General features: G+C 42.1%; 1 protein-coding gene across 1 annotated transcript in view; it reads right to left on the reverse strand.

Annotated features, from left to right (window-relative positions):
* Positions 1–407: 407 nt before the first annotated feature.
* Positions 408–17,745, reverse strand: part of LOC308283193 (T-box transcription factor TBX19-like) — a gene marked incomplete at both ends in the record, with an annotated part of 33,221 nt that continues 15,883 nt past the window's right edge. The window contains 5 exons of the mRNA XM_080723572.1: positions 408–573; positions 3,400–3,550; positions 7,464–7,519; positions 10,122–10,183; positions 14,706–14,840. Coding sequence (XP_080579698.1) covers positions 408–573; positions 3,400–3,550; positions 7,464–7,519; positions 10,122–10,183; positions 14,706–14,840 — 570 coding nt within the window. The remainder of the gene's footprint in view (positions 574–3,399; positions 3,551–7,463; positions 7,520–10,121; positions 10,184–14,705; positions 14,841–17,745) is intronic.

The following is a 17,745-nucleotide window of genomic DNA, read 5'->3' on the forward strand; positions in this document are numbered from 1 at the left end:
TAAAATTGTGTATCAGATTTTCATGGAATTCATAGATGGATTCATAGACTTGTTTGACAGCACTGTCATGAATCTATGTTGGATTTGTGTTGTGTTTTTTCAGACATTTAACCACTTAACCTCTACAGTCTACACCAAACCTATTTGGCAAAAATAGATGATCTACATGCTTTCAACGTCTTCAATGCTATTTTTGGCCAAAATTCTCCTCAGAATAGTGATGCGAGGGTTCGAGTTGTTCATTTAAAATAATTATTTTATCACACAAATATTTTGGCGGCCCCCCTGTAGTAACTCTGAGGACCCCCTAGGGGTCCCGGACCCCCTGTTGAAGACCCCTGGTCTATGGTGTATTATGCTAGCGTCGTGTCCAGTTTCACTTCATTTCCAGCCAATCGGATTCTTCTTCAGAAGGAGTGGGTGGGACCACTTGGCCACTCGGCTCCACATATCCGGTTGTGATTGGCCGGCTGCAGGAGACCCTCGCTGCTGATTGGCCCGTGGAGTACGTTGCAGGGAGAGTGGGAGGGGCTTACATCATTGCATCCAATCTTCCATAGACACGGATACAGACTGAACACACGCACACGCACACGCACACACACACACACACACACACACACACACACACACACACACACACACACACACACACAGAGCTGTCATGTTCTGTATTATGTTTGATAGCGGCTACACCAGGCATGCAGACTACGCAAGCCCCGCATAGGCCTATGCTGGCTTTAAAATAGGACTGGATCTATATATGCGCGTGTGTGCAGGGTTGGCGTACATTTCTCTGGTGTGTGCCGGCAAATCAGTCAGAGAGGCTTATTGCCCATACATGCCAAGAACGCAGGAGTTTATCCCAGGGGCGTCAATTGGGTATGGCAGGGGTATGCAGCTGCCATACCCTGGGTTCAGGGTGGAAAATAAAAGTTACTTTTAAATATAAATCCACGAATGTCTCTTTGTCTACTGTGCTGGTTGTTAAATTACAGAAAAATAACTACAAATGCAAAATGTCACAACATGGTCAATTTAACAAGGTATTATAATTATATTCTCCATAATTGTATTCTCCTCATCTTGACAAAATGGTATATTCCCAGGTTCCGCAGGTCAGCTGCACAGGTGCAATTCATTATTGTTAATTGTGGCACGTTTACTAACATGAGTTTAGCTGCACTTGAACAACCGTTCCAGGCTGCCATATCCAGCCCAAGAAACCATAGAAACGGGGGAAAAAATAAAATGTACTTCTTAAAATAAATGTATCATGCCTCTTGCTAAGGTATGGCAACATGACTGGTGTCTTGCAAGACACCAGTCATGTTGCGATACCTTAGCTTTTTCTGAACTGACGCCACTGGTTTATCCCCACTTCAAAGCGTTAGGTGCTGCGCAGTGCGCAACACCTACCATCAGCTCCCAATATTTACCACAAGTCAGTATTCAATACTTTGCCTCACCCATACGCTGAGTTAAGAGTTATTATGCAGTGCACAGGACGAACCCATGACCTTGTGGTCGACAGGCCAGTTAAAGGACAACTTTAGTTTTTTACAACAAGGGTTCATATTTTAGATTGTAATTAGAGAAAAGAAAAAGTGAGTGTTTTAAATGTTTTCATTTGCTTCGTTCTATTGTTTTATTTGCGTTTACCGTGCTAAAATGTGGGGCATGCGTATGCATGTGGGCATGCATACAAGTGGCTAAATATGTCTTTTTAGACACAATAAGCCAGCAGTTTCTTTATTGCTATTTACAGTAACACTTCAAGCCCCCATAAGTCACATCCAACCATGAAAGGTTGCGTTGTATCTTGGGAATGGGCTTATTCTGTGTAAAATCACATATTTAGCCACTTGTACGCATGCCCCCAACCACTGAAATAAGAATCTCTAAAACAATAGAAAGAAGTAAATGAAATAATTTTAACACTCATCTTTTATATTCTTTCATTACAATCTAAAATATGAACCCTTGTTGTAAAAAACTAAAGTTGTCCTTTAAGTGCTCTCCCGACTGAGCTACATGAGACACTAAATAATGAAAGCTAGTCCAATTCAAGGCCATTTTAGACATTTTCATGAATGTGTTAGCCATGTTATGGATGGTCTGTGTGGGAACATGTTGTTTAACCAGAGGAGAGTTCTCAAATTCTTCCCGAGCCTGACCTAGGTTTTTCGGGCCATAAGTTAAATAGTCGGGCCGGGGCGAGCATCGGGCTCCATGAAAAAGAAAAGAACAGGGTGAAGTTGTCATTTTGCCAAGTATAGACCTTATTCACACCGTGGCCATCTTGGATCACATGCTTTCCTGGGGTAGCACCCTGCATTACAAACCATTGTGAACAAAATATGAGTTCTATTCAACCAATTTATTTTGACCAAATTGACAAATGGGCAGATGACAACATCAACATCCCCAAAATGATTAAATAGAAGGGCTACAGTAGATTGGTTACATCCATGGTAACAATATTCAAGGTAAGTTAGGTTGCAACCTTATTGTGTACAACGACTTGGTATCTGTGCTGTGCTTATTTGTTGTTAGATTGTTCCTGATTAATATGCAAAAAAAGCAACCTAACTACCATGAATATTGTGGATGTACCCTTCTATTTAATCCTTTTGGGGATGTTGATGTTGTCATCTGCCCATTTGTCGATTTGGTCAAAAGAAATTGGTTTTGGGCCATATTTTGGGACCATCGCTCCATTGTTCACAATGGTTTGTAATGCAGGCTGCTATCCCAGGAAGTCGTGTGATCCAAGATGGCCGCGATGTGAATAAGGTCTATTATGTTCGTTCTCTCACTCTGCTATCATTTGCACCACTGGTGCTGCCTACGGGCGGGTTTTTCGGCCCCAACATTATGGTAATTGTTAGAGCCGGGCCCAGTTAGGGCCCATTTGGGACCTTATTTTTCAGGCCCATCGAGAACTCTAAACCAGACACAGTGAGTATAGCACACATAAGACAGACAGTAAGCTTTGTAAGAGAGTTGTACTGGTAAAGGAGTGTCAGACCACAGCAGCAACATGTATTCACTGATGGATGCATTTATATTCACTACTGTTACTGTTAGTACTGTTACTGGCATTGGTATTATTGTTGATACCGGTCGTCCTGATCTTACCTGGGGTTGCGAGGAGAAGGAGGAGAGCAGGGCGACCAACCCTCTGCTATGACCTCTGACAGACAGACAGACAGACAGACAGACAGTAAGACACATGGTCATTTGAGACACAAACAAAATGACAGTGATTGATTGACAGGCGGTGTGTGTGTGTGTGTGTGTGTGTGTGTGTGCGTGCGTGCGTGCGTGCGTGCGTGCGTGCGTGCGTGCGTGCGTGCGTGCGTGCGTGCGTGCGCGTGCGCGCATGTGTGTGTGTACCTGCTGACTGTGTGCAGTGAGGCGGGGGGTAAGGGGTGGGGGGGGTGGGGGTAGGGGGCGTGGCGAGCGGGGTGGGCTTTGTAACCGTGCTGATGTGATGATGACGTCACGGGACGCCCCGCCCCGCCATAGGGGAATGCCCCTCCCCCACCTGCAGGGCAGAGAGAGTCCGGAGGCGAGAAGATCCACCCACCAACACCTACACACACAAACACACACACACACACACACACACACACACACACACACACACACACACACACACACACACACACACACACACAGTGGTAGAAAAAAGTACCCAAATGTTTTGCTCAAGTAAAAGTATCAATTCTGCAATTTAGAAATACTCTGTTACAAGTAAAAGTCCAGAAGTCAAAATATATTTGAGTGAATGTATGAAAGTGTCGTCACCAAAATATACAAAATGTTTGAAAATAGCAGATCTACAAGATCACAATGTGTCGTGATGAGGCACGTTGTGAGCTTGTAGATCATCTATTTTAAAATTTTAAAATAGGGATAAAGTGGTTAAAGGAGTAGTTCACCCCCAAAATTACCTTTTTTCTATTGATTACTCCCCCCCCCCCCCCCCCCATAAACATGATTATCAGGTATTATGATTATACAAGGAGGAAGAGAAAGATTTCAAATTAGGTTTTTATGTGGCCACACCCACCAGTTCATTAAGTATGCCTGGTTGTCATGGTGGGTGGTGACCCAGCTGAAGTTAGCCACATCCACAGTGTTGGGTGAATAGAGACACACGGGCGCCTACAAATTCACGCCCCCTATTGTGACAGCGGCCCCACTTCGGGTAAGGAAGAACGGTGCACTGCAGCTGCCAATACAATCCCAATGAGAGGCATCGTGAAATATCATAATTTCAGTGGTTGACTACTGAGGCCATAGCGATTTTTTTGTGTTCTAATAAAGTGTCCCATGAGTTTAATTTAGCCTTTTTAAAGTGGCATATCTGTCATCTTGATACACTACCTACAATGTACTTTAATATACTTCATCTGTGAGTCAAAAGTGCTAGCATTGGAAATCTTAAGTTTAGGTGGTCGCATGGTACACACGTCATGGACGCATCCCTTGAGGTTTTCAATACCCAGATACGCTTGTCTCTCATGTATAATTAGGCTGTTTATTTTTGGAAAATGATCGCATCTCGCTTCTTCTAAACAGAGTCTTGCAGGTTATTTTTGGATTAATACTAACCTGGAGAATCCACTCTGTAATTGAAAAAGTTGGGATCTTCAAAGTCGGCGCTCATAAACGCACAGCAGTAAAGACAGTGATGTCACTGAAAAGCGACAGATTCTGTGTCTGCCGTTTCCCCTCTTCTCTGTTAACATTATGGGTAATCCATTCAAGTGGCAAATTAAACGTGACTCACATCATGTATCTAGCAAACACGAAGATATGTTGTCAGGGTTAGGCCATACATTTGAAAACATATTTTTATTTAAATCAATATAGTCTTCAATTCGTGTAGGATTATTTTAATATTAGGCTAACCACAGCTGAATTGCAATGACTTTCTATAGACAGGTTTCTTGTTTACAAACATTGAGACTAAATGCACAGGTGACTGTATCATGTAATCAATTCCGTCCAATCCCCAAACCTGTTGTTTTGGGGAGCGCTGGTTTCATTGGCTAATTTTGGTACCGACCCTGCGCACGCATCTAGTTCTTATCAGTGTAACGTGGACCAGAAACCCGTCTATAGACCATATTCACACCGTGGCCATCTTGGATCACATGACTTCCTGGGATAGCAGCCTGCATTACAAACCATTGTGAACAATGGAGCGATGGTCCCAAAATATGAGTTCCATTCAACCAATTTCTTTTTACCAAATTGACAAATGGGCAGATGACAACATCAACACCCCCAAAATTATTAAATAGAAGGGTATATCCACAATATTCATGGTAGTTAGATAGGTTTCAGTGTTACTCTGTACAACGACTTGCTACAGTGCTTGCTCTGCTATCATATAGTTAATATTACTGTATCGTGATTTTTGCATATTAATCAGAAACAATCTAACAACAAATAGTTAATATGATAGTGGAGCAAGCACTGCACAGATAGCAGGTTTTTGTACACAGTAAGGTTGCAACCTAACTACCATGAATATTGTGGATGTAACCTTCTATTTAATCCTTTTGGAGATGTTGATGTTGTCATCTGCCCATTTGTCAATTTGGTAAAAATAAATTGGTTGAATAGAACTCATATTTTAGTCGGAGGCCTTAAGGATGTCTCGCGCTAATCAGTCTAAAAGCGCAACATTTTGCACAGATGTAGCTCAGGGCATGCTCTAATGATTTAGCTAGGGCGCCCGAGTCGGCGACCTTCGGGGTCGCCACAGCGGCCAAATCAAGTTGGGCTCCCATTGACTTTCTATACAGGAGGAAAATACCCAGAAAACCTTTTTTTTCTGGGTATTTAAGTAGGATCTGAGGGCTCTAACTAGGGGTTTGTCATCATGCTGAATCCATTGCAAGCATTTGTTTTGCACAAAAAACATTCCTTGGGCTAGAAATGGCCTCCGAAAACGATGAATGTATGGGTGAGCATTCATGTTAGTCGGAGGCCTTAGGGTTTTTTTTTTCTCGTGCTAATCAGTCTAAAAGCGCCACATTTTGCACAGATGTAGCCCAGGGCATGCTCTAATGATTTAGCTAGGGCACCCGAGTCGGCGACCTTCGGGGTCGCCACAGCTCCAGGAAACACCCAAAAAACTCTGAAAAGTGATGACTCATCACTTTTCATCACTAAACCATCGTTTTCTGAGGCCATTTGTCGCCCAAGGAATGTTTTTTGTGCAAAACAAATGCTTGCAATGGATTCAGCATCATTACAAACCCCTAGTTAGACCCCTCTCATCCAACTTAAATACCCAGAAAAAAGTTTTTCTGGGTATTTTCCTCCTGTATAGAAAGTCGATGGGAGCCCAACTTGATTTGGCCGCTGTGGCGACCCTGAAGGTCGCCGACTCGGGCGCCCTAGCTAAATCATTAGAGCATACCCTGGGCTACATCTGTGCAAAATTTCGCGCTTTTAGACTAATTAGCGTGAGATTACCATGTCATCTCCCTCAGGCCCCCGACTATTTTGGGACCATCGCTCCATTGTTCAAAATGGTTTGTAATGCAGGCTGCTATCCCAGGAAGTCATGTGATCCAAGATGGCCGCGGTGTGAATATGGTTTATGGACTGGCTTGCAGTTCACCGTTGTTTCAATTGTGGGCGTGAATTTGTAGGCGCCCGTGTGTCTCTATTGTAAAAGGGGAGGGGATGATTATGATGTCATTTAATCACTGTTTTTGGATCGGCACTTTTAATCCACAAGGTGTCAGCCTCCAGGACGAAACATCAAATGCAAAGGGAATACATTATTGCTCATAACAACCACACCAGGGGGTCTAATGAAGTACTGTCAACCATGGAAACCAGAAAAAGTACAAAACTATATGGCACCGCTTGTAGATCTGCTATTTTTGAAAAGTCGTGAAAGTGTGTGCAAATCTTTGAATATATGTATTTTCAAAGCGAACGTTTGTAACTCAAATGTTGCTTCTGGGTGGTCCCTGGAACTAAATATTTTGAGATGGGGGTCCGTGGCCAAATAAATATAATTTTGGGGGTCCTTCACATGAAAAGGTTTGAGAACCACTGATATAGTAGTCTCTCAAGAACAGACTAACTGAGCTCCAGTTAAGTGAAAAGGACCTTTTCTTTGACGATGGCTGGCCAGATTGCTGACATAGAAACATAGGTTTTTCAAAAAACCTTAGAAGGATTCAAAAGACACTTATAGAATCGGGTCAAAATTCTAATTTTCACGATTAAAACAAAATTAGCAGATCTACAAGCTCGCAGCGTGGCACTCGGTGCCGCGCTGTGAGCTTGTATATCTGCTATTTTTCAATAGTTAAAGCACAAAATAATGATACACAATAATGTGTACCCATTCTAAACAATGAATACATAAATAAATAATGTAGGGTACAGTAATGTGCGTGCGTGTGTAGCATTCTACTCACATGGTTGAACCCCAGCACGATTTTCGGCCTCCAGCAAGCCCCGCCCCCCTGGATTCCTGTGAAGAAAGTTAACATTTTACCGCACTGCCCACTGGGGGAGGGGGGCACTGTAGACACTTAAGCATTGGCTACTTTTGAAAAATGTTTACAGTTCTTGATGACCACACATGAAGCTAGATAGCATTTTGAGGTTTTAGAAAAGTTTTTTTCTGGTCTACCTAGTCCTATGTTGTTTTCTAGATTGACATTCCTACCCAGTAAACACAAGCCGTCATTTAGCCCAATGGTTATGTTTAGCCCTCATTTGAACCGTCTATCGTCAGTCTGTCTATAGACCGATTGTAGCTGATTACATTTAATCCATTATTCCATACTTGTTGATTAAAAAAACTGCTTTAATATCCACACCTGGTTTTCAAATATTGGACTAAAGTAATTTTAAGAACCAATTTCACTATATAGTCTAGTTGAGTTGTAGCCGTCATCTGAACGCTTCCATAATAACGATATATTACCGTTCAGGACAAACGTGTGTTAGACCATCTTTTTTTTAAATACATTTTTATCAAGTTGTTCATTATCGGATGCTAACAGTATCTCCCGGTTTTACCTTAATAGTTGATTGCATCCACTGAGCAGTTTCTGGCCATTGCACATCTTATAGCCGTCTAAAAGACGTGCTGGTCAATACCTTTGAAAAATTCTAAAAGTGTATTAAATAATTGCATAATGCCGTGGTACGCTGCTCATGACAGCATACTATTACTTCTCTGAGTTACATAATTCATTCTGACACCAACAGCCACAAACACACAAGACTGCATGTCACCCCCACCATACGATAATGATTAAATAAAATCGTTTTATAGCTATGCATCAATATAAAGTTAGTTTGTGTTGTCAAACAAATGCACCGACCTCAAACGAACAGCGGGAAGCGATATGTCAACTACTAATAGCTGCTGGAACCCCTTTGAATCACAAGCTGCCGTGGTCGAGCGGTTAGCGCGCAGGTTTCAAGTACAGTAGATCCTGAGTTCGAACCCCGTCGACTCCCAGTGTCAAATGTGTCCCAATTTGGCTGGGAGCCAGTCATTGGATTTTTATTCATTTTCATTTTTTCATTTCATTTGAAAGCTGGGGATCATAGCTACAAAATGATATATTGGTTGTGGAGATTGACCCAACAGTTTTGAAGATATGGCTTATAGAATGATGCCATGCTGAAATACTACTTTTGAGATATTCAAGTTCTAAATAAATTTCTAACCTGCAAATGACCTGATGATCTCTCACATTAATTAAAAAAAGTCTTATTTACATGCAGAGTTAAGCTCTGGCGTTTAAGTGAAATGTAGCCTGAAATTTATGAAATGCTTTAGTGGCTTTATCACATTTTAGTGAGAAAAAAAAAAAAAAGGTATTTTCAGTCCCTGTCTAAAGCTGTACTTTCCGAGATGACTGGCTCTCAGTGAGATTGGGACACAAATAATAACAGTGCAAGAAATCATCACAAATACGATCAGCTGCGGTGGTACGGGTAGGATACGGCTCTCAGAGCTAAGGAAAAATGATTTTAAATCCTGCTGGCTGCAATCATTTTCACTAAATTTTCACTACTTTCGGCGGCCGCTAGGGGCCACTAAAGGCGTTTAAATGACGGTGATACAATGGCTTGGCTTGGCATAGACGGTGAAAAAACTTTAACATTTAAACTCGTCACAGACTGGATCTAGCTATACGTCTGGTTTAGGCGAAGACGTCATCTGAACGCGATTTAACCCCCAAATTGCTTAGTGGGTATGCATTTGTTGTATTGTTGTTGATGTACTGACATAGTATCTTGCTTATTATATGTATTACCGTCTTATTGTAAGTCGCTTTGGATTAAAAGCGTCTGCTAAATGCCTAAATTGTAAATTGTAATTCTCGGACCCTGAGCGCATACGCTGATTGGCTCTTCCACTTTTTGTTTTGTGCAACAACACCCAACCAGGGCTTTGGACCAGACCGGTCTGGAGAAGACACAACCGGGATAGTTTTCCAGGCTGGGCACCCGGAATTATTATTTTTTTGTAACCCATTTTCACCCAGTGCCAATTGCCTATGTAATCCTGGGCTCTGCTCTCCTCTGCCGCGGCTGGGGAGACAACGGACTGACCTCATGCTTCCTTCAATGCATGGGTAATCCAAGTTGTTTCTTTTCACCTGACAGGGGGGATTGCCCTGGGATGGACGTAGCACGTGGAAGGAACTCGTTATTCCAACCAGTTCCTTCCCCCTCCATCAGGCGCCCCGGCTGGCATTATTGAGACGAGGATTACTGCATGTTTTTGTGAGGGTATCAACCCTAGGAGACACGGGGAGAACATGCAAACTTCACACAGAAAGGCCCTATCGCCAACCCCACCTAGGGTGTGGGCACTGATAACCCGGAGGGAGGAACACACCCCCAGCACCCACAGCGTCCCCTGGTGGGAATCGAACCCAGGAACTTCTAGCTGTGAGGCGAAACGCTAACCACTGCTCCACCGTGCCCCCGCACCCGGAAATTTGTATTTGGTTCCTACTTGGAGCTAAATCTCAGGTTTCGTCAATATCCAATAAGTTGGAACAACAGTAAAAAAAAAAGAAAAAGACAAAAAGAAAAAAACCTACCTGTCTTTGGCATCCAGGAAAGCTTTGGCGAAAGGGTTGTATTTAATCTTCAGAGCTGTTATCTACAACATAACAACACAACCTGTTACTGACTGTGTGTGCGAGTGAGTGCGTGTGTGTGTGTGTGTGTGTGTGTGTGTGTGTGTGTGTGTGTGTGTGTGTGTGTGTGTGTGTGTGTGTGTGTGTGTGTGTGTGTGTGTGTGCGTGCGTGCGCCGGACTGGACATTCCCATGTCGCCCGCTGCGGTAATTTGCGATTCCTTTCAATCTCGCTAAGACATATTTCACGTTTGATTACTAGTTAGTGGCGCTCCTATTCTGCAACACAAATAAGGGTCGCTTAACAATGACGTCATATGCTTTACTACTATAGAGCAGCACAGCGGAAGTTGTTTACTGGTCCCACAAAAAAATCTCCCATTAATTTCCCCCATAGACTTTTAACAGAAACAAAGGTTTTATGGTCATGATGCACTGCCCTCCTGGATGGCTTGGTTCGAGGCTTAACATAATTGTTATCAATATTTTCGTGACAGTCTATGAGGAAATGAACGGGAGATTTTTTTAGTGGGACGAGTAAACCACGCCCACTGGGGCTTTTAAGCCGTGACATCATTTTGTAGTGAGACCTCCAAGCAGATTTATTGTCAATATCTGTTCCTCGCTATTTCAACAGATCCGAGACAAAAATAACGACTAAAGTATAATTCTAACACTTTCCTTTCAACAACAAAGAGAAGAAAAATGTGTAAATAGTAAAAATAGTAAAAAGATTCACGGGCACTGGGGGCAAAAATTCTCCTCTGCCTACAAAATTATGTCAGACTTAACAGCCCCATTGTGATTGGTCAGGGGGTGAACCAATCGCCGAAGTCTGCCTCTTTGGCAACGCCCATCCCAGAAACAGCTGCAGCAGGAAGGGCTCTCAGACTGAATAATGGAGTGAAACAATGTGCCCAGTGGTGTCAGTTCAGAAAAAGCTAAGGTATGGCAACATGACTGATCAACAGGAATGATTAATTCATTTTGAGTACATTTTCTTTTTTCCCCCCCGTTTCTATGGTTTCTTGGGTTGGATATGGCAGCCTGGAACTGGTGTTCAAGTGCAGCTAAACTTGGCATGTTAGTAAACGTGCCACAATTAACAAAAATGCATTGCACCTGTGCAGCTGACCTGCAGAAACTGGGAGTATACCATTCTGTCAAGATGAATAATGTGGAGAATATAATTTACCTTGTTGAAGTGACCATTTTGTAAAATTTTACATTTGCAGTTATTTTACTGTAATTTAACAACATAATAACCTGCACAGATAGAAACAGATACATTCATGGATTTATATTTAAAAGTAACTTTTATTTCCCCCCCTGGACCCAGGGTATGGCAGCTGCATACCCCTGCCATACCCAATTGACGCCCCTGAATGTGCCAATAAAGCTCCTTTGACTTGAAACAACGTTTAAATTCTGGCTGATATTCAGACTATGTTTAGGGGTTAATAAAGGAATTGTATTAAGGCATTGTAATTAAGCCTTATTTATACACACCTAGGGTTGCCAACTCCCAGAGTTTCAAATACGGGACACTTTCTAAGGAAACATGCGCCGCCAAAGGCGGCGCCGAAAAATCGCATATTTTCGGTTATAAAGTTGGCTAAAACGGGCATTTTCCTATATTAAATCATATTTTTCCTTTCACAATATTAATTCGGGTGTCTTTGGGCCGAAAAATCGGATATTTTCGGTTATAAAGTTGGCTAAAGTGTGTATTTTCCTCTATTAAATCATATTTTTCCTTTCACAATATTAATTCGGGTGTCTCTCAATTTTCCAAAACATATCGCCTAGGTCTACCTGGTCCTTATGTGCCCACTCTCTGGTTACCCAACACTAGTTTAATCATATTGGCATACAACAATAACCATTAGGTTTTAAAAACAAAATCAACGCATGCTTATGTTATTTCACATACCAGCCTGTCTGGGGTCGCTTTAGTTGGCAGACAAGATTACTGTAGTGTTCCCAGGAATACCAATATCCATGGCTTATTTTCTGTTGCTTGCCTGCTTTTTCACCTTTTTGTTTAGCCTATCACCTATCATGGATTCATGTCTAATATGTTTGTACACAATCTTCTGTCACACGTTTTTTTAAGACATTAAACAATGTTCTGAGCCGAGCACTGTCGTATGGTCGCTCGCACGCACTCGTTTCGTCTCTCGCAGGCAACTTGTGTGGAGTGAACCTACAGCCCATGCTTGGGAAGGGAGTGTGTAGGGGGCGGAGACTGTGTCTTAGCAACACTCAGAGCCGTATGTTAATAAGCCAATCAGCTGCTTACAAACAGCGCAGCGCCTCTCACAGCAATGGGATGCAGCACTTGTCTCAGAGGAGAGAGAGCAGAGTGGAAGTGGAAGCTCTCTGACAGGCAGAATCGCTGTCATTTCTCAATTAAATCATCCCGTCATTCATATTTATCCCCCAACCTTAAAATACGGGACAAAGAGCGTCCCGTTTCAGTTCAATACGGGACACGTCTTTTAGTTTCCAAAAAAGGGACGATCCCGTATTTTACGGGACGGTTGGTAACCCTAACACACCAGTGTTGCGCACAGGAGAAGAGCCAATATAAGCGCTATATCTGGTATTTTTTGGGCTCCTTTCTGTCATATCGTCACTGTTGGGCAGAAACCTCGTATCTCTAAGTTTCAAGTGTTCTCGCAAAATAAAACCCTGCTTAATCATACAAGGCCGTCGCACAAAAGTAGTGAAAACAGCAGATCTACAAGCACACAACGCCTCGCCTTATAGATTGGCTGTTCACTAGTTTAAATCATTTTTAAAATGATAAATACAAACCGGTTTTGGACATACAAAGTTTCCACCCGACAACAACAATATTCAATGCTGTCCTACAATTTTGATGTCCTCAAAGGTAGGCCTATAGTAATAGAACGTGTGTGTGTGTGTGTGTGTGTGTGTGTGTGTGTGTGTGCGTGCGTGCGTGCGTGCGTGCGTGCGTGCGTGCGTGCGCTTTTAGCCCATCGTAGCTCACGCATGGTCGTAGAGATCAAGCCCCGACCGCCATGTTCCCGGGTTTACATGCATGGGTTCGGGCAGAGCAACTTATTTTGCCCCCTACAACTAGACCATCATTCAGATTTCACAAAGTGCTTAATAAAGTCTCACTCCTCCTCCGTTTTCTTTAATAAGAAGCCTTTTTATCCGATCGCTTTCTGTTTTCCCATGTATTTCCTGGCGTTCCCCATGCGCACCAACCCCATTGAGATAAACAGACAGCGATCGGATAAAAAGGCCTCTTATTAAAGAACACGGAGGATACAGGTAATCATAGAATGCTGTACCGACAGGTGTGAGGCTTTATTAAGCACTTTGTTTGTGGAATCTGAATGATGGTGTAGTTGTAGGGGGCTAAATAAGTCGCTCTGCCCGAACCCATGTAAACACGGGAACATGGCGGTCGGGGCTTGGCCTCTACGACCATGCGTGAGCTACGATGGGCTAAAATCACTTTGAGAAACCCGGCCATTGTTGTTAATGATAACCACAGGGAGGTGTTCATTCCCTTTGATTACAGCTTAGAGGAAACCTTCTTAACCAGAGTGTTAAAATATCACCAGCTAGAGCAGACCATCTCACAGCTTGGCTACAGATGTAAACTTTTTGTTTTTTATCCTTGGTAGCCTAGGGCAGGGGTCCCCAAACTTTTTTGTCTCAGGGCACCCTATATTTTTTTTAATCCGAGGCACCCCTACATTATAACTTTCACTCCAAGCACCTTATATTTATAGCATATCGTCGTTGTCGGGTGGAAACCTTGCATGTCCAAAACCGTTCGTTTTGTATTTATCATCTATACAATGTACTAAACTAGTGAAAACAGCAGATCTACAAGCACACAATGCCCCGCATCGCGAGGCGTTGTGTGCTTGTAGATCGGCTGTTTTCACTAGTTTTGTGCGACAGTCTTATGATGAAGCAGGGCTTAACTTTACGAAAAGAGGTACACATTTGAAACTTGGAGATACGAGATTTATGCCTGACAGTGACGATATTTTGTGATTATGTTGCGTTGGAAAACGTTGGGATAACAGCCATTTTGGTTAGAACTGACTGAAAATAACTTTGTACTACAAGTTTAAAATGATACTAAATATTTTTTTCCAAAGTGTCCAAATTAATTCCAAATATTATCAAATTATCTCGTGGCACCCCTGGACTGCCGTCACGGCACCCCAGGGTGCCCCGTCACCCACTTTGAAAACCCCTGGCCTAGGGCACGTGCCGTCAAATGGCCGACCTCTCCAAAAGGAGGGCCAAACGTTACAGTCAGCAAGGTACTGCTCGGTTCAGACTATTATAGGAGGCCGCTCAATTTGGAGGAGGCGTTGTTTCCTTTACCCATGATAGTTGTCTGCTGTGTTTGACAAGTATGCCGACAGGATTGCACAGTATGTAACGATGTTCTGCCCTACATGCACTTTGTAACTGGCTGTTTTCCGAATTATCTGACTTCTGTTTATATGCGTGCGTGCGTGCGTGCTTCCGTCCGTCGGTGCCTTACCTCTTCGTTCTGGTAAGCAGTGACAGCGATGAACTGTGTCTCAGTGAAGGAGGTGTTACACACCATTCTGTGACTGGAACCAACACGCGCAATGTGCAGCTGAGGCTCATACTTATGGAGAGAGTTCAACATGATCTGCAGAGAGAGATGGAGAGAGAGAGATGGAGAGAGAGAGAGAGAGAGAGAGGTGGAGAGATAGAAAGTCAGAGGGAAGAGAAAGGCAGAAAAGTAGTGGAATGAGTTGTTACTTTACTGGTCACTGTACTCGCAATAACGACCAATTTTGTTTTGTACTTATTTTTTTATAAAATGTATACAACACGTATAACATACGTACACAAAAAACGATGCGTTGCATCACGACACATCAGCTTGTCGGCTGTTTTCAAATGGCCGAAATACTGTATATTGTATATAGGGCTATGTGGGTAATGTATGTCATGTAATAATAATCTACAAAGTAACTTAAAGGACAACTTTAGTTTTTTACCACAAGGGTTCATATTTTAGATTTTAATTAAAGAATATAAAAGATGAGTGTTAAAATTATTTCATTTACTTCTTTCTATTGTTTTAGAGATTCTTATTTCAGTGGTTGGGGGCATGCGTACAAGTGGCTAAATATGTCATTTTACACAGAATAAGCCCATTCCCAAGATACAACGCAACATTTCATGGTTGGATGTGACTTATGAAGCTAGAAGTGTTACTGTAAATAGCAATAAAGAAACTGCTGGCTTATTGTGTCTAAAAAGACATTTTTAGCCACTTGTACGCATGCCCCCATGCATACGCATGCCCCACATTTTAGCGCGGTAAATGCGATAAAACAATAGAACGAAGCGAATGAAAACATTTTAACACTCTCTTTTTCTTTTCTCTAATTACAATCTAAAATATGAACCCTTGTTGTAAAAAAACAAAGTTGTCCTTTAAGTTTCCAAATAATTGCAGTGGAGTAAAAGTATAGCATTTGCCTCTGAGATGTAGTGGAGTACAGAAAATTGGAAATCAAAACTGTAGTTAAGTACAGTATAGGAGAGAGTGGGGTAAACTGAGACACCGGGTAAACTGAGACACCCCCTGTATATAGGCAATGGAACACATTTGTGGTCATGTGACCATTATATTGTCAAGCCCCTTGAATGTCCCCCTTGCCACTAAGGAGAGGACCTGATAGTGCTGTGGGAAACATGCTTTTTTCACAAAAATATGTGTTTTTGTATGTCAAAGTAAATGTTCTTGCTGTCAACATAACCAGCTGTTGTGTCAAAGAAAATTGATTCAGGGAGAACATTGTATATCATACATTTTGAAGAACTACCAATGGATGCTAGCAGAAGATTACCCTGACTTGATAAGAGATGTCCTTTTACCCAAAATGTGGATGTGGGTAAAGTGAGACAATTGCTTCGGGGGTAAAGTGAGACACTATCTCACATTACCCCAACATGATAGACAGGGAGAAAGCTGTAATAACCTGATGAAAGGGTGTACAGTACCAAACTTTTCTCAATTGATACATGTATGTTTCCCTGTAGAGTCCATTTCTGCAATATATTTCTTTGTATTGTGCATAATTAATGAGATAATCAGCATATAGCATATTTGTGTCAAATTATTTGACGCATGGGTGGAAATGACAGGACAAACCATATTAAAAAAAAATCTGCTATGTACATTTTTGTATTGTTCATATTTAACCTGAAAAAAGTACGTGGATCACTTTACCCCCTTGATTTCTCTGGTCTGCCTCAGTTTACCCTGGTGCTGGGGTAAAGTGAGACACAAGACCACATTTTTTTTAAACAATCATATTTTTACTGTCTTTTGTCTTGAATACATTCTGATAACTTCCATTGTTAGGAAACATCCCAAATTACTGGGTAATGTGTACATTTTTACTGATACATTTACTTCGCCTTGAGGGGAGCAAATGTAAAAAAGTGTCTCAGTTTACCCCACTCTCCTTGCTTGAGTAAATGTCCTTAGTTACTTTACACCAGGGGTCTTCAACAGGGCGTCCGGGACCCCTAGGGGCTCCCCAGGGTTACTACAGGGGGTCCTCCAAATCTTTGAGTGATAGAAGCTTTTTCTCCTTTTTTATATTAACCACTTGAACCCTAGCGTCCATATTCTGAGAACTTTAGCCAAAAATAGCCGATCTACAAGCTCACAAGGCCTCGCGCTGTGAGGCGTTGTGAGCTTGTAGATCGGCTATTTGGCAAAGAGGTTTGGTGTAGAGGGGAAAAAGAGCAGACTAAGTACAGAGTGAAAGGTCAAGTTTATTAAGTATTGATGGTTCAAGTGGTTAATTATATGAAAACACAAATTGACATGAATCCAAAAAACACTGATGATTGTGCTGTCAAACAATTCAACTATATATATGGAATCTATGAACAGGTTGTGGGGGTCCCTGCTTCATCTCTCTCTCGACTAAGGGGTCCTTGGCCTGAAAACGTTGAAAACACCACTGACAACGACAACACCGTTGCATCCTTAGTGGTCAAAGTGGTAATTCAGCCACGATTCTTTGCCTAACATGTTTCTACGATCGACTTGACCTTTTAAAAAAGGATCTAGCCACCAGATCCCCCTTAAAAAAATCCAGGCATAAGTATTGGTATCTACATAATATACTTACAATCAGTGGTGTAAAGTAACTAAGTACATTTACTTACGTCCTGTACTTAAGTACAATTTTGAAGTATTTGTACTCAGTGGCGTCAGTTCAGAAAAAGCTAAGGTATGGCAACATGACTGGTGTCTTGCACGCGCGCGAATTTACCAACATAATAACCAGCACAGATAGACAAAGAGACATTCATGGATTCATATTTAGAACTAACTTTTATCTTCCCCCCTGGACCCAGGGTATGGCAGCTACATACCCCTGCCATACCCAAGTGACGCCCCTGTTTGTACTTTACTTGAGTATTTCCAATTTCCAATACTTTTACTTCTACTCCACTACATCTCTGGTCCAAATATTGTACTTTCACTCCACTACATTTATTTGAAAACTTTAGTTTATAGC

Source organism: Nannobrachium achirus (assembly GCF_963921795.1).
Source record: "Nannobrachium achirus genome assembly, chromosome: 4".
Taxonomy (NCBI): domain Eukaryota; kingdom Metazoa; phylum Chordata; class Actinopteri; order Myctophiformes; family Myctophidae; genus Nannobrachium; species Nannobrachium achirus.